The 27,600-nt window shown below is 41.5% G+C and overlaps 1 protein-coding gene across 1 annotated transcript; it reads right to left on the bottom strand.

The window, feature by feature from the left end:
- Positions 1-389: 389 nt before the first annotated feature.
- Positions 390-27,600, bottom strand: LOC110967956 (neuronal migration protein doublecortin). Its single transcript, XM_022217718.2, has 7 exons — positions 27,438-27,600; positions 22,680-23,105; positions 19,322-19,662; positions 8,348-8,450; positions 5,915-6,004; positions 3,393-3,490; positions 390-3,288 (listed from the first exon to the last, which is right to left on the bottom strand). The coding sequence occupies exons 2-7, from the start codon at positions 23,041-23,043 to the stop codon at positions 3,232-3,234; spliced, it is 1,053 nt and encodes a 350-aa protein (XP_022073410.1). The 5' UTR covers positions 23,044-23,105; positions 27,438-27,600; the 3' UTR covers positions 390-3,231.

Consider the following 27,600-nt stretch of genomic DNA (forward strand, 5'->3'; position numbering starts at 1 on the left):
AGCACAACACATTATGATGCGACGCTATTGCTACAATATAATTATTTGGGAAGTTTAACTGATCAGCTGTTCGACTTCAGCTGACCATGTGACATACTTCCTGTTCCCATGGTGACGAAGACGTAGAAACCTTCACAATGAGCACAAATACTATTTTTTTTAACTCATAAATCTTTCATCTACTCATTTGTCTCTCAGTAGAGCCTTGGCCATTCAGTGTTGTACACACAGACACTTCAGTTTTCCTTTCAGAACTATTATTTTATCAATGAATAAGGAAGAGGAATGAAAAGCCAAGTGTTTTATTGAGATCTGAGACAAGCATGTGCTTGAATGTGTAGAATTAAAAATTTTTAGTAAAAAAAAAAACAAACTCAAGATCCAACAGGTGGAGTACAATTGTTTTAATTGCAAAAGGATACCGGTTAATACATTGAATGAAGCACTGAAACAAGCCACTGTGACATTGCAAAGTACCACTAAAAAGGACACTGTAGATTTCAGAGAAAAAAAAGTCATTCATTCGATCAGAAAAGGCATACATATGAAAGAGAACAGGAAGGGAGCGTATTTACACCATGACCATGTGTCCTGTATCTCAACAAAACAAAGTGTGTTGGGAGGTCTCCTCATTCAAGACGTTTAAAAATGTTTTACAAAGAGCTGTTAACAAAGAGCGAGCTATTGATGTCCCATTTCGTGTTTTTTTTTCTTTATCAAAAGACAGGAATCTAAAAAAAAAGGCACCACTGAAGGTGATGAATCACACCATCCATCTTACATGGTGGCCGCCGGTTTACACAAGACAACCAACACTTTCTGTTAATGCTTTCTAAGCAGTAGCGCTGTAACAAGCTGTAGAGAGAAGAAAAAAAAAATCAAGGAAACAAGAACATTATTAGCTTGTAAGGTTGTACAGAACTGACCGTGACAACAAATAGGGCTTTTGTACAAAATGGTGGATGAAGTGAGGAGTCCCTGCTGTTGGATTAGCTGATATTATTGGCTGCTGTGCTGGTGTAAGAGCACTCCCTGCAGGAGAAAGGTGTAGTTTACAGCACCAGAGAGTTAGTAAGTGATGGTTTGTTATTGATTGAAATACAGCTACTCAAAGCTTATCCATGTGCAGGCACCAGATCACTCTGAAGACATACAACTTTCAGACCGTCACATCATCACAATGGAATAACTGCATGGAAATTTTAGTTTTACCTTCTTATTAAACTATTGGGTATAAAAAAGGCCATTCCTACAGAAAAGAAAAAAAATCAATTTTGTAACTATTCTGCAATCCAAATGCATAGATATTAATTTAAAGGATGCTACATGTGCAGCATTTTATCAACATATTGAGAAACTGATCGTGGTGGTACACAGTAAAGTGTCCGTCATAAATAAGTAGCTCCCTGCTTTGTGCTTCAGTGTCGTCCAATTCAGAGCTTTCTCAGGCTTGATTCCCTGCAAAAAAATCTGAGTAAACTCTCTCCAGTAGATCCGTTAGACACACGATAGCAAGTCGTCGTGATAGAAAAAGGAATATGGTGATACAAAGTTGCACACAGAAGCGTGGAAAAAAAGTTTAGCGCTCATGTGAGCGAGTAAACCTAGAAAAAAGTCCTACACAAGTACCCTCGATATAAATAAGTAAACTTTATAAAAATTTAAAACCCCACACATAGATTTAGACAACGGTTATGTTTTCATCACCCCCATATTGGAGAACTATGCTGAGCCATGCAAAATAGGAGAAATCCCACTACGGTTTAGCGCCCCGATGAAACTAATGGCCTCAGATGAGCATGATTTAATCTTATTTTGATGCCTTTAAAGTAACATGCATAAAACTCCAGGTGTGCTTCCTCCAGCATATTTCATAGCTATTTAAATTACATATCTCCCCTCTTTCTATAATTAATGGTCCAAAAACATACTTTGGCTTTGAGACCTTTATTTATTATTTATTTCAAACTATAAAACTGTCACCATGAGTCGCGGTGAAATCATCTCTAATAAGTGGAAGGGAAGTCGCGATAAGCTGGTCTAAAGGGAATTATTTAAACTTTGTTGATAAAAACTGTGCCCTGAATGTATGTTTCCTTTCTTTTCTTAAAAAAAAAGGGACTACTTGTTTTTCCTTTGGTTGGTTTTTTTTTGCACCGTTAGGTCCTTCAAATCAGCTTTCTACATGCTCAAAAATTTCATGATTCATCAACATCATGCACTGCAGTTTGTGAAAAATCTAAAACACAGTGGGTATATTCCTTGTATTAGCCTACTCTGCATGTAGGCGGTCAAAATAGGGGAAACACCAACATGAAGAGCTGAGGGACGCTTTCTCCTTTGCCTCGTCTCTGATTGGACAAGAAGGATGCCAATTATTTGCAGCACAAGGACTCTGAGGTCTCTGTGCTTGTGGTGGTTTAACTGTAATTTTAGAGGCGTTTTATAATGTTTCATGTAGTCTAATCTGGGAACCTGGATTCTCATTGAGGAGGCTTCTGACCAACGATCCTCTTCAGTCAGTAGCTGCATCCCACTTCATTTTGGTTCTTCTTTTACTTTGACCATACCCTGTTTCATGTTGAGAAAATGTTAGACATTGTAATGACATTATGGAAGCACAGCAATGGACATTGGGCAGAGATGTTATGGTGGATAACTATACACAGTATTTACAGCGGGTTAGAAAGACTTAATCTGGCTTAACAGACTTCCTCTGACAAGGAACCTTTCACACCTTAAACTACAGGGCGGAAGGACAGGAGGACATGGAGGAACATCACAAATACGTTAAGTGATACAAAAGTTGAGTCAGTTCTGACTAACACCCCTAAAAATACCCATTTGCTGCTTGGAATCTTGTGACAGAAACATTAAAGTAAGCTTTATCAAAATGTTTAAAACCAAAGTGATTCTGTTTGTTTGCACCATTAAATCTGTGGCTTAGTGAACCATGTAGTGGCTATAATCCAGATAGAATAAAGTCTGAACATCAGTGGGCTGATTGTTCCACTGTGGTTGAAGTTGATTCTAAAAAAATAATCCCCGTTTGTGTCGTTTCTCAAGCAGCAAATGGTGTCAGCCCTGGTGGCTAAGGCCTTAAAAAGAGACAAAGAGTGGTTCTCCTAAACAGGTGGCACTGTGAGTGATGGTGGAAAGCAGCAGAGGTACTAAACTTCTGTGTTTCAGGCCAAAAAAAAAAAAGCAGGAGGCTGGCGGCAGGAGGAGGGTCTACATCGATTCGCCGAGGGAATCGTCGTCATCCAGAGATAAGGGCAAGTAGAGATCCTGCAAACACAGAGCAGCACATCTGTAAACTCACAGCATCAACTTGGAGAAGAAAAAGGAGCAACAAGATAAAAGGTCAGAGGAGGAGGAGAGGGTCCAGGTACCTTCTGCTTGTTGTTGAGGCCTGGACTGGTAGGGGTGGAGGTGGGGGAATGCTTGGAAATCGGGGTGGAGAGCTGGCTGCTGGAGCCGGTCCCGTTGGCTGAGAGAGCCGACAGAGCAGAGAGGAGGGAAAGGAGGAGGGATGAGGGAGGAGGAGGAGGGCAACAGAAGCAAGAGACGCAATGTGGATTAGAAAGTGTGCAGCAGAGGTCTGAGTCTGTTGCTCTGCAGAAAAGTCAGACCTGAACTGTGGCCTCATTTGGCTGCAGTGCAGAGAGACGCTGCTGCAGGTCTGAGAGGCTGACGGGCTCTGTGTCGGTTAGATGACATTTTATTCACTCGCTCTGCGTCCTGCCACGTTGCTAGGATCCTCTTTGTGGGGAACATTGTGTTTATATCTAAGAGCAGTGTGATGTGATGTAGATGTGTGTGTTAAGTGGCTTAAAAGGAGTTTTTTGTCTTTAAGAGATGAAAAGAATTCGGAGGGACTATGAGCCAGATGGCCAGTTTAAGTTGAAGCCAGCGAGTGATGAAAACAAAAAGTGGATAAAGCTTCATTGTTAAGCCACTGGCTTCGTTTAACCACTCGACCAGATAAACAGAAACGCAAACCGATTCGACACCTTAAAAGGAAAAGCCCGGCCAAAAAGAGAGAAATCACGAGTTTTATTATCTTGAAGCCTTAAAAATCAGTCCATCTAAACATGAGCGGCTCTCCCACACAGACTGAGCAGACGTTTTATTTAGAGATCAAACAGAGACAGAGCAACCTTTTCTCTATATATCAGAGAAGCTGCTCACACGTTCTAGGGTTACACTCTGGATCTCTACACCTAAGAGATTTATTAAACCTCTGTAGAAAACTTACTGCAGTGTGGTGATGTTTAATTAAAGAACAGTGATTCATTTTTGTGCTTCAGTTTCTTTCAGATTCCAGAAGATAAAGAAAGAAACATTGCATTTCTATTATTGGATATAAAACTGTAGACTAGGAGTCTTATATACATGATTATAAAGTATATATATTCTCCCATAAATACCAACATTTGTCAAAATACCGCTATTGAAACACACATTCCAGGACACACATTATGTTGATTCATGTTCTGTACATGACACTTTTAAACATGCACGAAATTAGTGGAAACGTCTGGCTTTATATGGCTGTTGTTGAAGTTTGTTTTAAGATATTTAATTTATATGGTCATGTGTTCAGCTTTAACAGACCCATAGCAACAGGTTTAGATTATAAAACTATAAATATTTACGCATTTATGTCGCAATTAGAGATGCTTTTATTAAATCGTTGAAGAACATACTCGAGTCACATGCACTGCCTCTGCTGCGTCCCCATTATCTGCCCGTTGACCTCTTGGATGCGACCACGAAGGTAGTTAATGCTCAGACTGTTTACTGACGACCATCTGCCGTGTTAAAGGCCGGGCCTCCCCCTTCAGTGAGCCAGAAATATTCAAGACCTCTAAAGGATTGAGGAACCCATCTCATATTGTAGCAGCATTACATTAAACATGAACTCTGTCAGATGCACCCACACAGCCAAGTCTCTCGTCTCTCTGCGCTGCACTGGGAATTTAACTACTTGCTGCAGCATCTTTCCACTGTTGCAGAAACATGGAGACAGTTCTGCCATAACTACTGTCCCCCCAATATTTATAGCTGAAAACATATTTTTTTTCTCTGACGCCTGCATAAAGTCACGCCTGTATTGCCATGCAAACTCAGATAGCGCTGTAACATTTAGCTGTACTGTTTCTCTCGCGATAAAAGCTGCTGTTAACATTAAAGATTCAAAGACACACAATAGCTGAGCCTCTGTTCTATTGCCTCCTGGATATTATTAAATGTTAAAATGCACGATTGTCAGACAAATAGCTTACAGCTGTTTGTGTTGTCTTTGTTTACATTTCATGTTTTATTCATGATTTTTTAAAGATACTGCATTAGCAACATTATAGTAAATCTCATCGGATTACCCCCAGTAAACAAAGGCTGGAGTTTTACTGTAGTCACTCTAAAGGTTTTTATGAGGTGTTGTAATGAGATTAATGAGCTGATGTTGTTTGGATCGCCCACTAAAATAAAGAAAAGAAAAAAAAAACAAAAAACACCTCTCCGATTCCAGCTCTTGAAACACAACCAGGGAGAAACTACTTTGTTGCCTTTGGTCAAATTCTAGACACAAAATGCAAATTATGTTGAACACGACAGGAATGGGCTCATCTAAGGTAAGTTCGACTTGTATTTGAAGCCATTTTCTATTTCACACTATTGATCGTAGAGGAAGAATTCATCACCTACGCTCACCATCCCCCTCAGAGCAGGGTCAGAGGTCGAGGGAAGCTGCATCACTCTGCCGTCATATTTTACTCCGTTCATTTACAGCAACAGAAATCGTCTAGTTTTCTTTTCCACCAGCTTTGATTTTTATAACAAGGTGCGGTCAGCTTCTGCGGTGCTTTAAACAGGAAGAGCTACAGTGTAGGTGAGATAATAATGGGCTCACTCGATTCAGCAGGAGACTTGCTGCGCTTGATCGGACCAGGGCTCTTTGCTAAACCACGCTGGGCTTTGGGTCCCTTCATCACCCTGCATTCTGTGGAGAGAAGCACGGAAAAAAATTAGACATCAAAACGTTTTTCTCCAAACAGAACCAGCAGAGCAGCAGCTGTTCATGTCTGGAAGTGTAGTTTAGTCCAATGTATGAATTAAAGGTTCCTCACGGTGTCTGACAATAGTAGATCAAAACTTGGCAAAGCTCTTTTTAGAAATAACATGGATGCATAATAATAATATTTATATAAATAGAGATTTTCCCTAAATCTAATGCTCATCAATCTGTTGTCCTGTGAGCAGATTTTACTTCTAATTTCCCTGATTTGACTCAACTTGCTGCTCCGTTTCCTGTACCGTCTTTCCCACTTTTTAAAACTGTTTATTTTCCATATGTTATTTTCTCGCAAACAATAAACAGCTTCAATTTCCCGACTGCAGCGGCATGTTTGTTCGCTTCCTCGTAGTATTCCAGCTTCAAATAATGTAAAGTGCATGAATGCACAGTTTTGGGGCTCCCATCAATGATATACATATGATTTAGACGTATCATATGAAAACGGATGCTGTATATTCTGGGTCACTGTATTAATCAGGGTAGACAGACTCCAGACACTGCTGCTCCTCCTTCTGCATCTTCGTCTGTTTGTACTGCCAGGCTCTCTCTCTCCCCTTCCTCCCCCTCTTTCCTCCACTTTTGATGCTAATTATACTATCTGTCCTCCCTCCATCTCCTGGGAACGCACCACGGCTGTCTACTCTCTCTTAACCTTCACACACTACTGGATACAGACGAGCACATCGATGTGCTGCCGTTTGCAAGGTGTGCCACCACACCTTTTGACAGTACTTCAGCCTGGCAGCTTGTCTAGTCTACTCAGAGGTCTCGAAATAGCCCCGAGTCGATCAGATTCCTTCTCGGCTTCGGCTGACAATGTGTCTGCGTAAACAAAAGATGCAGGTACATGCCTGCTCTTCTCTGCTCGCATGTCCATCTGAATAGTCTTGTGTTTAACATAAAGAGTGTCAAATGCAACCACGAGGGATTCAGATCTATTTTGGTATCGCTGCCAAACCCAACTTAAAAGCAGCGATCATGCGATTGGAGGATAAAGGAAAAATATGTTCAATGTTTTATCTCTAGCTAAGACAAAAGTAAAGAATGAACATTTCATGGCACGTGTGCATCTCAGATTTTTGCCTATACAGAACCTCAACTCCCAGAAAACATATCAAGGGCGTTATTTCCATCACAATCTGACCATAAATCATCCAGATTGATGAGTGTTATAGATACACAGTTCAGCCATCATAATGTCCATGTGATGTATGACAGACAAGCCTCTCTCCTCCGACTCAATGATGTCTGGATGCTCGAGACTCTTTTATTCAGCGTTGGCCTCAAGGTTATTATAGACTGAATGAAACAATTTAGCTCTGGTTCCATTAGGGGGAGTACGCTGAGAGGAAAGGACCCAGATTATTTTGAATTAACCGGCATCTCCATCCTGCCAAGGCCTGACAAGAAACAAACGCAAAGAGCAGGAATAAAAAGGAACATGATGACAAATCAGCCCCGTATCGGTGCTGTGTTCAGATTAAAAGACAAGCGGAAGATGCCGAATGTTTCGAGGCGGGGACATTAGGTGGAAGTGGGCTGTTAAAAATAGGGTTTTTCAGGCCTGTGGGGAGACTCAGTGAGAGGATTGGTTTTACATTTTCTCTCCTTGACTTCTCAGCAGTATCAGCAGCAGCAGATCAGCTGGCCTAAACCTGTCACCGGACAGATTAATGGTTCTGCTTCTCCTGGTTTTTCCTATGCCTGCTGCCGGCTGCAGATAACACATTTCTCTCTCTGACTCCATCTCTCTCCGTCAGCCTCCCTCACACATTGTCACTATAAAGAAGAATGCAGCTTTGTACATTAATGTAGAATCGCTTCTGAAGCATGACTATATACCTCTTTATCTCACATTGTAGGTATTTTCATTATATATATTTATATCCAGGACAGGATACATTTTAGGTGCAATTTTGGAAACCAGGGGGCAGCATACCAAAAAAAAAAAACCCAAAAAACTGACCAGTTTAAACTGCTCGTTCTTTAATTATTTAAAGAACCTGTAATATATAGCTCCTTGGAACTATTTAAATCAAAATTCAGACAAAGAATGCGAAAACCCTGTCAAATGTAACTAAAAGGACAGGTTTATGGGTGATGTTCAGCATTATTGGTTTAATGTTTATACAGCAAACGTTTTACTGTATTTGAGTTGAAATTACTGCAAGATTAACATAAAGCTCAGACTGTACCAAGCGCAGATATACTGGCCGAAAACTATTGCATGTCATCATGTAAAACACGGCCTAATGGAATCATGCTCACCGTTCTCATCCAGAGAGAAGTCGTCCTGTGCGTAGCGGAATTTCTCTGGTCCACATGCAATGAAGACGTCGTCATCACCAAAGAAATCTTGAAGGCAGGTAACCTGGGATGCAAGAACACAGAAAACTTGAGAATCCACCATCATAACATCCCATATTATCATAACAAGATAAGAGTCCAGAGTCCTGCCAGCAGCTCTGGGAGGCTTTTCTTCAGCACATCAGTAGTTTGAGATAAATACTAACATCATGCTCACAATGTACAAGTATAATGTTTTCCATTATCACCAACTTAAATTTGTCTTTTCCTTTGCAACTAGCAAGCAATGAATATAAAGTTCAGTCTAGCTATTCAGGTATTTAGTCAATTCAGTTTATTAGTTACCCATTTGCATGAATTTTTTAGTGATTGGCACACCCAAATGGAAAAGCTCATTACAGAGGGGTCAAAATTCCTCTATGTCAGTTGAAAGCATCTTTACTTTCCGAAAATCTGCTTGTTTAGCAGTGCCTGAAACTATTTCAATAGTTTCTCTGCAATCTGGTGGCTTTGCAGAGGTTTTAAGAGATCATCAAAGCTACTGGGATACACTGTACATCCTGAGGGGAATATGAAAGAGTGCTCCAAATCACATGGCAATTTATCCAACAGATATTCCAAACCACAGATGTCAACCTTTAATTAGTGACAGAAGAAAAAAAATAACAGACCAGTCATTGATTCAGATTCCTTCATTCAATTCTTCCTCTAAGAACCATGAGTGTCTGGACCAAAGAAGTGGATTAACAGACTGACACCAGCATCTCTAAAGCCACAAGACTAGCATGGCTAAAGAGACACATTTAAAAGCTAATAAGTGATTTTACTTGACTTACTCCAGAAACTGCAAACAAACAGATATTCAATGTCATTATTGATAAAAATGTATTCATAGGATTTTGACTGCTGACTTCCAATTCTGGACTACTTAAAGAGGACATATTGGGCACATTTATAGTTAAAAATCACATTTTGTGAGGCCTAGCAGAACATGTTTACATGCTTTAAACGTTCAAACACCCATTATTTTTTATATTGTACACTGCTGCAGCGGCTCTTCTCATCCTCTCTGAAATGCTTCATTTTAGCTCCTGTCTATTTAAGACCCCCTTACAAATAGTCCAGTTTGCTCCAGTTGGTCAGCTGGGCTAACAAAAGTGAGGCAACATTGGTTGCATATTATAAACCCAAATCTATGAATATAGAGATGTAGTCCGAGCAGAAGCACCTCCGATTAAAACACGTAATGGTGGACTGTGAGGAAGCTCCTCATTCTGTATTTGACTGTATACAAATTTCTATTGATTTATTTTTAATTATTATTAACAAAGACATTCATACAGTACACGGGGCAAGATGCAATAAAAGCAAAGGACAGAATTACCAACAGCTTCAGATAGTTGATTACTGGAGTTTTGGGGCAGTTATGTATGAGGTATGACTGTATTATCGTGAGTGTGTGTACCGTGTACAAATCTAGCCATGAGGCAGGCGATATGCAAATGTGTTACATGGTGATGTCGATAAGAAACACAAACAAAGCCTCCATTTCAAATAAGCCATTTCAGCCAAGTAAGAACCAGTGTTTCCTGAGAGAGAGAACAACTCTCCTTGTTGTGGATTTTGAGCCTTGTAAGTTTGCAGACCTAGCCTAGCCGTGCTAGACAACCCACGGCAACGAATTTAATTCTCTGCCAGGGTGGGTCTAGTTACCCTCCATAAGGCTCGAGGTCGGATGCTCCTAAAACTGGCCGGACCAATCACCATGAAGTGTAGAGTCAGAAGGCGGGCGTAACTAAGTGACGACAGAGGCGCGACGATTCTGACAGAAACAACCGGAAACAACTAGCCTAGCCGCGCTAGACAACCCACGGCAACGAATTTAATTCTCTGCCAGGGTCGACAACAAAAACGACAGAAAAAACAAAAACAGTCGTTGAGCTCCATCGGCACCGACTCTGAATAATCTTTCTGTTAACATGTCTGTAATATACTTGAGCTTCACCAAACTACCGCATCCTCTGATTTCCGGCGCTCTAGGAGCCTATTCGTTGCGCTGATTGGTTGTATACCTACTCAATTGCTGCAGAGTGATTTGATAGACAACCTTTTAGCCCGCCTCCCTCCCTGTCGAGCGTGTCTAGACCCTTGCGTCTTCAGAGCATGGGTCTAGCGCGGCTAGGCTATTGCAGACCTGTAACATGCACAAAAAATGCACAGTAACACACTAAAGGAAAGGCTCTTTAAAAACCATCATCCAGCTGAGTAGTTCTTTCCAACAACACTGCTCAAAGCTGTGCAGAGGAAACGCCATGAAAGATGATGAATATCCCAGACTGAAAGCTGATTACATTTAAAAATATTTGCTGTGTAAACATGTGGTTTGATGTGGATGAATTTACAGACTAGAGGCCTGCCAACAAACTAAAGCTTCAAGTTGTAGTCGTCTTTGTGTTTGTCATGTTAGGATGCCTTTAAGTAAATTAGGTTCAAGTAACAAAAACACACTCACACAATAAGGCACAAAAAGCCCAAACCGAGATGATAATGTTACACCTTTGCTGCAATGCTTAAATGATTCGACTTCCTTCCCCGGGTTTTTTCCCCCCCATTCTATAGCAGCTGTTGACACAGTATTGCCTACTTAGTGGACAGATGTCTTTGGGCCACACCTTCTCCTCTGCTCTCCATTATACAAACCCTATAACCAGCTCAGACACGCCTATTAAAGCCATTGAGGCTAAAGGCTGTTCTTTTTTTCCCCCTTTCTTGTGCAGATGGGATTTGTTACAAAGCATCCCGGTTCAATTTCCAGTTTGCCTTTCAACACCTGTTGAAATTTGTTCCTTCTCATTTGGATTAAAAGATCAAGTCATGTACAGTACTACTACTGTAACGGAACTACGCATAACCCTTCAGGCAATTTTCTGAAAGCAGGCAATTTTTGCTGACGTAAACTGTCTGCTGGTCTCTCTGAGAGGTCCACGGCCTGAAGGGTAACTCCGTGTTGGGGTATTTGCGAGGACACTCAAGATGCATCATGCTTTCCTTTGTGATACACATCCAAACTATGAGCTGCAGATAAATTGGGAACACCCCACCCCAACAGCTGCCATGTTGGTCCTGTATCCTGCTAGACAAGCTAAAAGCATGTGGTGGTGACTCGCTGGCGTGGCATCCAACAGCTGTACCTCTCCAAGTCCCATCAGATTCCCTGGATACAGGCCTGGCAGATCCCTGCTGAGGCACAGAGATGGTGCTTTGACTCCCGGGATCAAAATCTAATTGGTTTTTCAGCCGGGGCTAATTTACAGGCTGCACTTTTGGGTTTTCTTCCGTGTTCATTATCAAGAGATTAGATACATGTTACTTTCATTAGGTTAAACTGTTTTGCGGCAACAGGGGCACCTGACAGTTAATCATAAGATGGAAGCATTAGGAAGTGCTCTTTTTCCCCCCGAAGGCCGGCGGGTAAAGGAAGGGAGATGGAAATGGACTGGGATGAGATGGGAGGGTGGATGCTTGTCCATGTTTTAATAGCTTTAAGAACAGAGCTGATTAAAGGGATAAAGTGTTTATCCAACAGACTACTACCTTAATCTTTCTTAACAGAATCTCTGTCTAAGATTAGGTTTCTGGTTGCACAGCACACGGGGCCACTGTACTTCTTAATGGTCTAACGGTCTGTCCGATCTCTGATCTAGGAAAGAATATCACATAAATACTTCAAAACAAAGACGTGGCATTGGTTTAAACACTGAAAATTACTCAGCATCTGGATTGCTACAAAAAAGATTGTTGGCATTGAAATCAAAAAAGCCTGCTCATTGAATGACGTGTAGTTTAGGTGTCTCTGGATCTGAAAATAGGATGCTATCAGGGTTTAACCCTACATTTCAGAAAGCATCGATCCTCTTAAAGAGTCCTTAGCAAAAACTTCTAATCCCACTAATCTTACTCCCAACAGGGATCACTTAACATCCACATTATCTGTACCATTACAGTGCAGTCCTCTTTGCATTATTAATCCACCAAATACTTCATATACAGTCTGTATCAAACTTTCCACAGACACTCCAACAATCACCTGATTAATAACATCAGACATTGTTTTTCTCTCTCACACGGGATGTCTGTCATGGCTTAACAGTCACTGTATCCCACCAGTGAAGTGTGGCCTGACATCTGCCTACAGTTGGCAGAAATCATGTGGGAAAACTGCTCGGCTTTGCATGCAATTGGATCAAACGGAAAATGTCAGCGTCCCTTTGAAACATGGCAGGAGTGGGGAAATGGCAGGGCAGCTTGGGAACATTTGGATGTAGGTTAAGAAGCATCCACTCAATCTGAAAAGGTCAAACTCACCCACCTGGCAACGGTATCCACGAGAAGGACGACATGAGGCAACCTGATGCCATTTAACTTAAAGTCTATCACAAGCTCTGTCGTGCATCAGATTTTTACATGCTGCCCATGAAGTGCACACGTTAAGGTTACTGTATCCATTTGTGTTTTTTTAAAGGCAGTTGGGTGGGGTTTTTCCCCAAAAACTGGCTCTTCCCAGACTCCAGGTGCCCTCCACCCTCTGTCCCACCAAGCCCATCCCTAATCTCTGCCTCACCAGCTGTCAGGACCACATGACCCCTAAAAAACCACCAACACCACCAGCAGCTATGCAGGGATCCACCAACTACAACAACTGAATTATTAAGAGTTCCTTTAGCCCGACTCCGGCCAAATAGGCCGCAGGCCACAGACGTTTCAGTAGGTGATGAGGCTCACATGAATATAGAATTAGAAGGTTCTGTAACTCTGCACTTGTAGTGGAGAAGTGGGTGGGTTAGAAGCTAGTGTAATGGCTCTAGTGCCTATTTAATTTACATGGAGCAGACATTTACCAGTGTTACCTTTCAAAGGAATAATTCTCGAAACAGTAAAACTCAGAAATTCAACCCCAACACACAGCACAGTGTGACCTCTGTGAAAAATAACGAATGCTAAAGGTGCAATGGCTCACAAAACTCACAGTTTGAACCCTTTCATGGCTTTTGAGTCATGGATGAAATAATTTTAGGAACCGACAGGTGATGCCATGACTGTCACTGTCAGCATCTTTTTTTAATACCTGCTTTGTATCTTGTCACTCTGCATCAACATTCAGGGCATTATTCATGGCTGAGGCAAAAGTATGTTGTGAGTTTGTCTCCGTGTGGAAGCGGGGTTACACAAAAACTACCAGGTGCTGATCTGGATCATTTTCTTTAAAACTGACAGATAGCCTGTGTTTCAAGAGTAAAATGTGTACCTCTAGCTACTTTAAAAAGCAATTGAGGCAGTAAAACTACACTTGCTTTGTTTATGATTGTTAAACTTTACAATTAATCCTTGGTTCACGTGTGCACCAAACTGTGGGCGGGCCAGCAGTCCATTACACCACTTATAAATGCACCGTTCCATTTTCTACAAATTCAATAAAACACAAATGTATTCTATAAAGAGGATAGCAAATAGGAAAACGAGTGTAGTACCACAACCACAGTTAGAAAAATAACCTCAAGTAGTGCCTCAAAGCTTCCAACACATGGTATAATATACATTTTTAATGGCGGAACTCATTTCAGGTGTAACTAAGATACATCTGTGTGAAGCAGCAGGGCAGCATCTCCACACAAAGCTCATGCATCTTGTTCCTTCTGCAGACGGCTGCCTTGTATTGACTTTAACTCATCCTTTCAGCTGCACAGTCAGAGCAGAAATGAACAGGCAGCCGATGATTCACAAGGAGTCCGTCTCATCTGTGACTCGACAAAGCCATAAAATCGATCTCTGGGCAGAAGTAAAGCTATTCAGTGCTGCATTGGGGCATTCTGACTGACCATTACTAATCTGATGAAGAGGAAAAGCTTAACGCGAGGCCTAATGAGTCAGCAAATGCTTAATCAGGAGTATTAAATGTTTTACTGTTGGGCTCTCAGGTCAGTTCAAGAGGGTTTTCTTCTGTCTTTATACACATCAGCTGAAAATGCGAACATGAATAAGACTTGAAATTCAGCTGGTGCAAAGAGCCGCATTTCATATTTCACTGTGCGTGGCTGAGGATATAACTCCGGGGAAGGTGTAAGGTTGAGCACTGAGCATTTAAATAAAACCTAAAGAAACAGAAAAATGAATCGCTGCATTGTGTAGTCTCAGCATTACCGAGCTATGCGAGAGAAACCCCGAGTATAAAAGACTGAAAAAGAGCCAGCAAGACCTTGGTTTGCAACCCATGGGGAAACACCCACACCATTCCCTTCACTGTAGGCACACAGACCCGATCAATATCAGCGCCTCTGCACTGACTGGAATTTTCCTCCAAAATACCCACACCGTCTCCATTTTGTCCATTTCAACTGAGGGTTTCACAGACAGCAGAAAACATAAAAAACAACATGTCAGCACCTCGACTGAAGGATAGCATTTGAGGACAAAATCCAGCAAAGCAAATTAAAGAAGAAAGCGCATATGTGGGCATCAGTAATCGCTCTGCGGGAAGTTGCTGTTCCACTCTTACAGGGATTTTCAGTACATGTGGCCTTCCTGACCTGCCTATGACCTCTGTGCACCATCATACAGTCTGCATGCTGCTGTAGGTGCTCCGGATGCATTTGGAGCACAGATGAGCCAGTTAGGCACTGATATCTGCACAGTCATGGGGACCAGCTGGTGCCTGGATGTTGTTTTAACCCCCACCCTTCCCTTACTCCAAGGAAGCAGGCTTTCCATTTGGCTGACTGATGTGGCCTAAGCATTATTAAATTGCACTTCCTCCTCTTTCCTTCCCCCCCTCAGGTCATGCTCACTTGTTGATGTGGTGTTTGTGCAGGAAAGCAGGGCTGTTAGGAGAGATTCAGGCAACAGGGGCTGCAGACTGTCTTCCACGAGAAGCCTCATGGTGGGGACCACGCCCCTCTGTCAGACTGATTGTCTGCCTCCATCCCACAGCGTCTGTGTGCACGTGTGGGTGTGTGAGCGACGCAGTGTGAAGGATGAGGAACGGAGGGCAGGCAGGTAAGACCCGATGCAAAGAGCACACTCAGCGTATTACACCCATTGTCACAAACTGAATCCATCACGGCAGAGCTTATTGCCATGACAACTGCTTCTGCAGCATGGCAAAGAGCAGAGGCAGACTGCAAGAGCCCTGATAACCAGAGGAAAGCAGGCTTTTCTTGCCTATTAGTGGATGTATTTTAATCGTTCAGAAGCCCTGAACCCATGCAAGCATCCATCCCTTATTCAGTGAATAATTTCTTGCCATGGTTATTAACTTTTAAAGCGAACTCGAATCTTTTGTTCTCCGACAATAACAGTGTGACCTTGTGCCTGAAGCATGCCTGTAGCATCCATTTGTTTTATTCTGTGCCGTTTTCTTGACAAATCAATTCAAAAAAAAGAAGAAAGGAAACCGAAATAAAAACCCGGGTCAGGATAAAGGGGCAGTCGGATCCGTTAAGGAGCCCTCTGCAATGCTGCGGACTCATCAAGGTAATTTATCAGGACTAACCACACAGCAGCACAATAGACCGGCAACACATCTCACAAATGATATTTGAATTTGGCATCTGTTAGACGGAAAACCTTCTCCGAGTGCAATTCGGATAAAGTAGTGGATCTCACATGCAAATCAGAACTATTCTCCTCTGCAGACACCTCTATCAAAGAGGAATGAATACAAAATGGCTGCCAGCAATTAAATAAACTCTCCAATTTAATGTAGCATTTACAAACAGTAAGGGCAAATCTAGTAATGCGTTTTTTTTTTCATTTTTTCCAGACTGGGGGAAAATAATTACTCCCCATTAAGGGAAATAAAATGATCCTAATTTGCTCTTAGAATGGTAATCCTGAATCCGCCGGCCCCACCCTCCCTGATTGAACTGCAAAGCACCAGCGTTTGAGGGGAAAATGGGAGTGATTTTGCTCACAACACTGACAAAAAAAGAGGAGGGGGCAGGCTGCCTTTAGAGACTATACAGCTCCAAGGAAAAAGAGAAACATTAGGCATGAAAAGTAGCCATTTTAAAAATGCTAGAAAGCACAACCTGAACATCTTTTTCTTAAAATCACAAACGGACCTTTTGAAACTGCACACAAGCTACAGTCCATAAAGCCTCGCCACCAACGATGGAATGTACACAGGTGAAACACATGACAAGTGATTTTTACACCAAAGGCTTGCATTGATAGTAAACTCTCACACCCACTACAGGATGTGGTATCTGACAGACCAGTCCACACCAGCTGGGCTCTCTTTGTGCCTGGGATGTGGTCTCCTAGCAACCAGTCCCAGCAGCTATCGCAACGGAATGGGAAGAGGAGGATCGGCGCAGAGTCAGGGAGGGGCGGGCACTGCATCAATATTGCTTCTACCATATCACCTCCACCACAGAGCAGCTGCAGTGTGCCTCTGCACACAAAGACGCCACAATAATGTGCATGGCGTTTCTCGCATTTCTGTGCAATGCAACGAAGCCGGGAGTCCCTGGCATGAGTCAGAGATCAATGGATGCTAATTATAAAACAATCTATATCCATACTGATGGCAGCATAATCAATGTGCCCGGATTGGAATTACTGCAATACGGTGGCTATTAAATTCATTTTGTGGGAACACACCATTAAAAATTCATGGTTCCCCAAAAAAATAATAAATTTGCACGACATGACATAAGGAGATTACAATCTTCCAGCAAGGGTTTCTGTACAAACCAGTATAAGACCCGGGGCAGCCAGACTGCACCCCTGGGAGGGAGCATTAAAATCAAATTCCCCCATCTATCATTTCACAGTCCCTCCCCTCCTCCAAGACACATGTGATTCAGAGCTCATTAATATGAAAGACCAAAAATAAAATAGCACACCACCTAAAGGTTACCCCCAACCCCAGTCCATCTGTAATCAATAAGACAAGAAAAACGTCTCCACAGGAGAACAAGAGAACATTTAACCATATCAAAGAGTGGACTGAGGAACAGATGTCCAGATCCACACATTTCCACGCTTGCTCCTCATCCCTGTCTCTGTTAATCTGCATTGATTCGCAGTCGACGACAGTTAATCACAGGTAGGACAACTGCAAGATGCACTCTCTCATTAATGTTTTGGTAATGGAAAGGTCAAAATTACCCCAAATATTAAGAATAATTTTTGATTCTACCCCCCTGTCCAGAACCAAACAGGTTTTTATGTTATTTGCTGGACCACACCCCTCTCACTCTCTGTATTTATCACTTCACAGAGTAACACACATCCTGATACTAAAGATATATTATAATAAACGCACGACCTCAGAGACCTTTCTGCAGGTTTCCAGCTGGGTGACCCTGCACGGTCGTCCTTCAAGACTATTCTGATAAAATGTGAACATGAATAAAACATTATGTCCTTTTAGCTTTGAGAAAACAATAGTATTCCCCTGGGACTGACTTTTAGCTAATGTTTAAGTGCGAGCCTCATATAGGCAATGTGAGCAGCTTTAGCTCATTTTGTGATTTTTGTTTCGGGCAAGTTTATACACTGAAATAGCAGCTGCGTCCTCACTTGGTCAGCTTTTACTGGCTGCACTAGTCTATCTATAAAATGGATGGACTTAATATGAATGCAATATGAGACAGTAATATGGTAATATGGGAATAACTGGAACAGAATTGCCATGCGAGCAATGTGTTCTCTCACTTAAAGCTGGATCGGTGGATGCAGTTTATTGTCTTAGTGTTCAATTTTTCCCTATTTTTTTTTAAAGTTAAAAGACCAGTAGTATTGGTTGCTTGGACACTTTGCTCTCTTCTAAAAAAATATGTTTGTCTTTAAACCTCAATCTACAACTAAAGTATCGTCTCAAATAGGGAATTCATGCTAAAAACTATCATCTCTGACAAAAAAAATTTGTCGTAAAGTTGGTTGCCTTCTTCCAAATTCTTTCTTTGTTTAACAAAGCTAATAAAGTAATACATGTTTCATCCAATTCGTAATGCGTATTCGAATTTTCTGTGCATTAATGTTCCATCATGCTATAAGAGTCTTTAGGACTGATCTGAACTGACCCAGGTTAACTGTGAGGATGCAGAGTTTACAAGCTTCCGTGTCCCAGTCAAGGTTTGTCTCGACCCACATTCTCACTGCTTTACGAAAACACCAGACTAACAATGGGGACAAAATGATCAAACACAACAATACAGGGTTTGGTCTTTTGTACACCACCATAGAGGGTGGAAGGCAGAACTTCCCAGGACTTCAGAGCTTTTCAGTGACAGATGGACTCAGACATGCTAGTGGCCTAAAAACTAATTCCGCAACAAAAGGCTGCTGGATGGACTCTGATGTCCTGAACCACAAGATAGGAGAATATGTTGAATAAAGACGGCTGACAATGAAGGTCATGGCGTACAAAGGTTGTTCTCATGGATGCTCGGGGTTCTCATGGGCCTGCTGTGTCACTGTTGACTCAGGGTTGGACCGAACAATAAGATTTTTCCCTGTAACTACTCTAAAGTTTCAATAAAGAAACCACTGAGGAAGCAGTGTGATGGTTTGAATTTTTTTCATTTCCATGCAAATATTTCAGTTTCCTGTTTTCCTTTGATCCCGATGAAGCTCCACTAAATAATGAACTGTCCTCAGTCTTGACCACAAATTTTCCTATTGTGTAGTGATGTTTACATACTGTACTGTACTGCCTTTATTTCATTTATTCCTAGAACAGAGGGCCCTATCGCAAATCAAACAAATGTAGACAGAAAAATCCACCAGCAGCTTGGTCGGTTTGAATTTCTCCATTGGTAGAGTTTCTCATATGCATATGGTGACTCAGGGAATTCAAATTTGGAGCAGCACATGGAATTCAAAGTCTGATAGCATGATGGCAGCTGGACAGTAACTGAAGGTTTGACATACCTGCTTGCCGTCAAGCGTGTAGATCCTCTTGACCACGCCGCTTTCCAGTTTAATGGCCTCTGTGATGTCAGTGAGCACCTGCTCGAAGGAGTGCGCCGTTTTCTTGTTGAGCAGGACACGGACGGCTTTGCGTGGCTTCACACCGCTGCGCATCACCGTGACCAGCTTGGGCCGAACAAAGTCCTTGCTCTCTCTGGGCTCGCTGGCCGCCTTGGCAGCTAAGGACTGCATGTTCTTCTGGCTCGCTGAGGCCTTGACATTCACGGACCAGTTGGGGTTGACGTTCTTTGTGTAGTCGACCTTCTTGTAGAAGTTCTCTGATGCGCAAACGTAGCTTTCCCCTACGGAGAAGGAAAATTGGGTTAGTGTGTTGTAACACATCCAGCTATTCAACACTGACACCTGAGAGTCCCGGAGAGTCCACTCAGAAACATGTGAACCTCCAGGAACTATCCAGACCAGCAGGAGGATTTACATCTAGGATTTCACGTCTTCAAATCCATCGATCTAATGACACCTAAAAAAAAATCATTTTACTCTGTAGAAGAAAATAAGTATCAGTGTCAATTTTCTTTGTTTCACTACAAATCTAACCAAATACAATCATTTTACATTTAGATTTAAATATAGTTGGCTTTTTTTGTATAAATGGATTAACTTGTGTTTTCTACAGAGGATCTTTGTATTCAATTCATTTAACACATCACTTGCCTTGTCTTGATAATCAGCTGTGTTTGTATTTGAGTTATTTTTAACTAGACAAAGCACATGTCTATATATGGGCTTCTTTTACATTAACTAGGCTCAACTAGAATGCTTGAAATTTGTCTTTTTGATCTCATTTCAAGATTTTCTGTGCCACAATGACAGCCTGACTTACATTAAAACACCCGATTAAATTAAATAAACTTCCCTTACGGCACCAGAAGCCACATTTACTTGTTTTGAGCACAAGCATGAGAAAGTTTGGTCTTAAATTTGACAGGAAACTTTGTAGGGCGGGCGATAAGTAAGTGAACCATTTCAGATGACACATGATACTGCCCTGTTTCTCCAAAAGTTATTTTTGATCCTCCACAAACTGGATTATCTAGCTAGTTGGATACAACTTGGACGGATGGAAAAACATGTTTTTTACTTGTAGGTTAAGGTGCACAACAAAATCCTCTCTCACAAAGGACATTAACTTGTTTCATCTTACACTAGAATGGGTATAAAAATGTCTTTAAAAACCCACACACACTGCACCTTGGCCTTCAAACCCACTGAAAAAAACCCAACTAAATTTAGATATATAGGATGAAAGAGTTACATATGTAGCGGTTTCTCGTGTACAAATAAAATACCAGAACAGACACTTGCATGTCTTTTTCTGGTGTTGTAAGAAAAAGACAGGAATGAACTTCAAGGTTCTCCCATGAGGCCACAGCATAGATTAGTCCAACAATACCCATGAAAAATAATACCATAGAAACATTTTTAAGCTTTCAAAGACTGTTAGTTTTGAGATTTAATACATGTATCTCTTGGCTTGGTTTGAGGAACCATTGTGCATCATGATGCCTGCTTTAGGAATAACAGAATGCTAGAACAGAGAAAGAAATATTTTGGTCATATGGATATATTCAGGTGACTGTATTATTGTGTATTTCTCTAAATAATCTGTCAGATTCATAATCGTATATCAGCTCCTTTGTCTTTTCTGCAGATTTTGCAGTTCTTGCTCTGATGGGTGGCCTGTGAAAACAAAAGGCTGCAGGGGCAGAAAGATGGAGAGAAATTTTGGCAAAAAAAAAGAAAAAAAAAAAGGGGGAATCCAGAAGGCAACAATTAGGCCAAATGTAGAGAAATTACAGCAAAGACAAAAGGCACAAAACAGGATTACACTGTGCAGAGGAGATTGAGCAATTAATTATATCCCGCAAGAGGAGGCACAATGAAATGCCCCCCCACCACCCACAGTGCTCACTCTGCTGCCCCATCTTACTGCGCGCACACATTTCTATCTTTCCTAAGCAGCTCAGGAAGCAGAGATGATCACCTCATTTTAGACAAATTAAGCTGCAGTTGATCTTCTAGCTTTACCCCAAACTCACCCAGTCCACCTCATCCTGCTTCTTTACAGGAATCTCATCAGGAAAGGTCTCCCTAAAATTATTCTACAGAAAAAGTCTTAAAATGACTGAGGGCTGTGGGTTCAGCAGTATTCAATAAGTACTCCTGTCCTCAAAAAAAAACTTTTGCCTTCTTATCGCTTTAGCACCTCTAATGTCCCTAAATTCTTAAAATAAAATCTATATATGCTGTTGCACATTAGCAACAGTTTCACAGAAGTATGACTTTTCCCCCCAAGCAGGTCAATGCGTGGATCATCCCATCTGATGCCACGCAAAGGCTTCATTCGGTTACCAAAAGGGATTCCAAATCATCTTTGGCAACTTTCACGACATGAATTTGGAGGCAAAGAAATCACTTCTTGTTCTAAACAGCCATCAGATGCCAAGTATAGACCAACACAGCCACTGTGGCAGCTGCTCATGAATCTGGCGATCTTTTATGCTTCTGCATCTATCGGACAGAAGCTGATCAGCTCCAGTATGAAACATGTCATGGTGTAAAGTCTGGCTGCTGAATCAGAAAAATCCTTTCTTTTCATTTTAATTAAACGGTGCAGTCTGAGTTGGGATTTCCACCCGCTGTGACTACCGATGCTGATGGAAACGTTTGACAGGTAGAAACTCAAAGAAATTGTGACTGGAGGTTCCTTTAAAGAATTAGATGCTAATGATTTCTATTAATGAACTGTTATCCCATGCTGAGCTGCAGCTAGCCGACTTTACAGCTCAGTGTGAAGCCCACTGAGAGACTCGGCTAAATGTACCAAAACTGAGGCCACTGAACCCCATTCAGATGAAGGCAGAGAACCTGCTTACTACACTACAATATATCTAATAAAACTAACAGGAGATATTTTAGCAGGTTTGCGTATGTGGGTGTTTAAACTGATTTTTCCTTCAGAGTGCTGCCTCACATTTGCTTTGCCCTTTGGGAGAAAACCGCTTTGCAATAAAATCTAACAAAAAGAGAACCAGTTTCATTTTAAAAGAACGATTAAGCAAAGCAGACCATGTCAGTCCACCGCGGCAACACAGTCCTTCAGATTAGAAGTTGATACATCAAATGGAAGATTAGAGGAGTCTAGACTGAGCAGATGAGACTTCTAATCTCAGAAAACTGTAATCGTTATGTTTCTAAATCTTCTCAAGTCAGAAACTGACTCGAAACTGTACATCATCTTCAACATGATGGCTCCTGATGCTTTCTAAATGCTTAGTGGGTCCTAGTAAAACACGCTTACCTTCCTCTAGTTCATCCAAGGTAGAGATCTTGCGCATGCCATCGATAGAGAAGATGAAGCGGACGCCCTGCGGCAGGTTGATGTGGTCGGACAGAGAGCGCGTGAGGTCGGCCAGCAGAGCGTCGAAGGTGCGAAATCGGTCGTTGGCCACAGCATACACGATGCCCTTGAAGTAGCGGTCTCCGTTGCGGTAGAAGCGCACCTTTTTGGCTTTCTTCTCATTGGTGAGGGCCTGCAGGGTGCGTGTGCGGTAGAAGCTGCAGTGGGCGCTGTGGGTCGGGCTGGGGAGTCCGTTCAGGCGTCCGCCCCGCGGGGTGCGGGAGGCCTTGTCCCGCTCATCAAAATGTCCAAAGTCTAGCTCCATGATGACAGAAAGTTATGGTGGTTGTGACAGATGTGTGGTGGTGGTGACCAGCTCCGGAGAGTCTAGGAAAGAAAGAAACAAAGCATGTAATACATCACCAAATCAAAAACTGTTATAATAAAAAGAAGAAGAAGAAAAACTAGGAGTAGATTGATAAAGTTTTTGAGGGCAAATACCAAAGCCAATGTTTAGTCAACAATGAGCTCAATATAACAAAAATGCATTTGTACATTAATGTTTTACTTGCGTAAATTTAAAAAAAAAAAAGAACTTTTAAACATTTATCCTTTAGTGTTGATAGGCTATGAGACATGACATGTAACCAATCAGATTAGAGACTGATCCGAGTCACAGTAGTTCACCTTCACATTATTTTATTTTATTGCGATTTAAAAAAAAATATTATTATCAATAATCAGAAATATGCTGAATCCAATAATCACTCAGGTCAAAAACTGGCTTATCCCTGATGATGATAAAAATAATAATACAACATTGTAGTTTAATCTTCTGTTTTGTTCAAGAAACATACACCAGACAACCAATAAATTAAATTACTTCTTTTTCCTTTTTTTGACCTTAAGCACAAAGAAACTTCTTCCTATTCTTTTCTTTCCATTTTAAACACAGGAGAAATCAAATGTACATGATTTTAGCTGGATTATTGTACATAAACCTGCAGTGATAGCAATGATTTCATCAGCATACAGGTGAACAATGAAGCATTTCCAGTAAACTACAGGACTGGTGCAGAACACTGGACTTTGAGCTCTGGACAAATGGATTGGAACTGAAAGTAGTCTTGCCTCAAACACCGACATAATCCAACCACTTCAAAGGACATTGCGTGTGTAAGTGTGTGTACTTTTATTCATGATTTTAATTGTGAAACCTTTTCTCCCATCAACAAAGCTCTCATGATTGTCAGTAAATGGGTCTATGGCTACTATTGTGCTGAATATTGCAGTGCTTTGGTTATTTAAATAGCTTTAAAGTCTGGATTAAATGAATCTTACAGCGGAGCTTTGCACCTTCTGCAGATGTGATGCCCTGCAGCATCAGAGAGTTTCCAGCAAAGCATTCTAATGTCAAGTAAGATAAATCCCTTCAATGCCATGTTTAAATATTCAAAAAGCCAGAGTTTTGCTTCAGTCGGGGATTCTAATGGGCATGTAAAAACAGGATTATACACCGAGATGAGATTAAGATCATTAACTGACTAAATTGGGTTTCCAATGGCAAAGATTTGGTTATTAAAAACAAGAATAACCCCAGAAACAATGTAAGACTATAACTAATTCCACAGTAAAGACACGGTACGTTAAAGGTGGATTTATTGGTTGTACCCATGTAAATGTTAGGGACTTGCATTGCTGTGGAGCAATTACCCAAAATCTGTTCTGTTTCATCCAAACTGCTGTATGTGACACACATGATATGGCCCCGTCTCTTCCTCTGTTCCCCGCCTACATACACCTGTGAGCAGCTGTCTCACTTACATGAATCAGGACCTGGCAACCAGCCAGCTACTGAAGTTCAAGGGCACCGTTTGGAAAATTAGCCTTTGATAGAACATTTGGTAACTTGTTGATCGCTGAGATCAATCAAATGCCAGAAATCTTAAGAAACCATGTACAGCCAAAAGACAGGAGGTGTGCTGCTATTCTGTCCAATGTGCTAAAAGTATAAGAGCTTAGTGTCAATGTAAAAAAATGCTAATCTTTTTACATTCTACTCATGAATGTCATTCACAAGTGGGCTGCCCATTTGCAGGACAACTAATAAATAACAACAGTTCTGTAATAGCTGTCTTAACATCAATATGCTAGTAGATTCATTAAAAATTAAAAGAGTAAAGTTACTTTATGTTGTCTCAATGAGTGGGATTGTGTTTCTGGAGCCAAATCTTGAGCACTGGTATTGGAGAATCTATAATACTTGAGTCAATACTGTTGAAACTCTGTGTATAATATTGAATATATTATTGTAAAACCCCGTAATACAGTGCAATGTGGTAGACTGGCTCCAGAACATGGCTGAGTAGAAATTATGGATTCTCACAGGAGTGTTTAATATTTAAATAGACAAACTGTTTCAGTAAGTTTCAGTTCTCTCATCTTTTCCCATCATTTGAAAGAATATTTTGTGTAGAATTTGACTGTTTGCAGGAAATTCACCGTTTCCTGCTTCATAGAAATTATGCAAATGCTCCACCTGTTCAGCCAATAAACAATAAGCCACTTATGCTATGAGGCAGACTGGCCAAAGTGTGGAGCAGCCTCTTCCTGCTAACCTCCCATCTGATGACCACAACCAAGTCCTGAAAAACCGCAAAAACCAATCCAACCATATCTTTCAAACGCTCACACACACCCACATAAAAAAGGAAGTTCTCCATGCAAAGTTTAAAGCCCTGCTTCCCTGACAGGACCTCTTTATCCATTAGGTGTTCTTTACAACAGCTTTGGCAAGACAGAGCTCCACATTCACAAGTAATCTAGTAAAAACATTTTTAAAAAAAGGTGAAAAAGTCATGCATGTCACTGGTTTCTCTTGCAGGTCATGATCTCCTCACAGGACTTGACAATATCGACTGAAAGGTCGCTGCTCTTTGTACACAACTTGGCTCCAAAAAGCTTTTTAACAGTGCACACCATTTCTCAGTTTTGCACCGTTTCTTTGAAAAGTTCTTTCAAACCATGAGAGAGCATTTATGAGGGGCTCTGTATTGCAATGATGTGAACAGAGAAAAAAAAAATAAAAAGCTTTGGTGGTGTTTTGTAAAATTCTGACAACAAATTAAGCTTTTTCAGTTTCTTCTCAACATAAGTGATAATTTTTATCTAATATATGCACAACAATGAAACAATTTACTGCTTTGAATGGAGCTGACGTTATTTGAATAAAAATTATTAGATGGCAGACAGAAAGTCAGCCATTTTAATAATCATTGATTTCACTTTTTTTTTTTCTGTAAAAATGTCAAAATATTGCTGGTTTCACTTCTCTGATATATAGATCTGTTGCTTTTCATTGTAATATCAATGAAAACTGAAATTCTTTAGGTTTTGAATGGCAGGTAAGACAAAAATAGACATTAAAGGACATCTTGAACTCTTTCCTCATATTTCATCATATTTTATTGAGAATAAGTGTCAAATTAAGCAGGAAGGAATATGATTGTAGGTTTGAGGCCTTACCTTTACATATCAAACTAGTATATTATATCAATTTTAAAAATATCATCAAGCACTACTTCTCACAAACCTACAATGTAATGTAAACCACTGATGTCTGCAGTCCTTCATTGTCCTTGCCAGCTTAACCCCCGATAAGATGCATATAAATATACAGCACTCTATAGGAGGGAGATGCTGTCGCCGCCCATCCATGTGGCAGGGCCCTCCAGTCCCAAGCTAACCCCCTGGCCGAGCTGCTGACTCGCGTTTTATGACAGATCCACGCTGATAAGGGGTGGGACCTCAGTGGGATGGGTGCTCCTCAGCTGACAAAGGCCAGGTTTGGAGCCCATCTGCTGCACTAATGGGCAGAGCTAACAGTGACCCTTCCCCAGTGGAGCATCAACTAGGACAGTCCATTGTCTCAAGCAGGGTGCCTGCCTTCAGAGTGACATCACCATCAGAGCTGCTGCAGTCGGCTTCAGCTCAAGTCCAGAAAGTGCATCTTCTCACCGGAGGATTTTTCCCTTACAGCTATGATACCATCAAATCCCTCCAGTGGAAAAACTACATGACATGACAATCTTTAAACATGATCATCTCTCTGCCTGGCTGATTGATATCAGCTGCATTGAACACAGCCATCACAGTACAAATGCAGGCAATCAGCCTAATTAAATCCAGACCTGGAAATTAAGCAGCACTGCAGCAACATTGTGTGCTGTCACTGGTATATTTGGCTGGTTGTGTGTTCCTGACTGAGCCACCCACACAACACCCCAATGACTGCACACTCCTGACAAACCAGCACCACAATTATGACTCCCTCAGTCACCCAAGAACTGATCTGCATACAATATCCATCACACCAATGCAGAGAAATAACAGCCACAAAGGCGAGGAGGGGGAAAAAAAAGTTTCATGATAGCACACTTTTATGATGGAGGCCACATGGCAGGAGAGCAGCAGCAGCTTAAAATGCAAGTTTTTTTCAGTAGGAGGAGGAAAAAAGGAAGGCTGGGTGTGCGCACACCTACTCACAATCCACCTGCTAAAACGCACAGTGGAAAATAAAATAAAACAAAATCCTCTCTTCTAAACACAAATCACTACAAAGACAGCTCAGCTTGCTCCCCTGCAGTAATTTGTAAATGAAATCCGGCTTTTGTTAAATCAGTGGAGTGTGTGGATGATCCCACCCAGAAGCGGACTCACCTGCGTCGCTGCTTGCGGAGTGAAGGGAGTGTGTGTGGGGGAGTGGATGTGAGAGTGCGAGTCGATGCTGCAGGATAGCGGCACGCCGTCTCTCCCCTCGCCTTTGTCTGCTTCAGTCTGCGAGCAGAGCCGCTGCCTGCCTCACTGGAGCAGCCACTGGGTC

The sequence above is a fragment of the Acanthochromis polyacanthus genome, chromosome 17 (assembly GCF_021347895.1).
Source record: "Acanthochromis polyacanthus isolate Apoly-LR-REF ecotype Palm Island chromosome 17, KAUST_Apoly_ChrSc, whole genome shotgun sequence".
Taxonomy (NCBI): domain Eukaryota; kingdom Metazoa; phylum Chordata; class Actinopteri; family Pomacentridae; genus Acanthochromis; species Acanthochromis polyacanthus.

What these genes read in the sequence shown, in the direction of transcription:
- LOC110967956 (XM_022217718.2), bottom strand. Translation starts at nt 23,043, where the DNA reads ATGGAGCTAGACTTTGGACATTTTGATGAGCGGGACAAGGCCTCCCGC. An exon ending in CTTCTCTCTGGATGAGAACG is followed by an intron (nt 6,005 to 8,347) that starts GTGAGCATGATT and finishes TTCTCTCCACAG; the next exon opens with AATGCAGGGTGATGAAGGGA. An exon ending in GCCTCAACAACAAGCAGAAG is followed by an intron (nt 3,289 to 3,392) that starts GTACCTGGACCC and finishes CTGTGTTTGCAG; the next exon opens with GATCTCTACTTGCCCTTATC.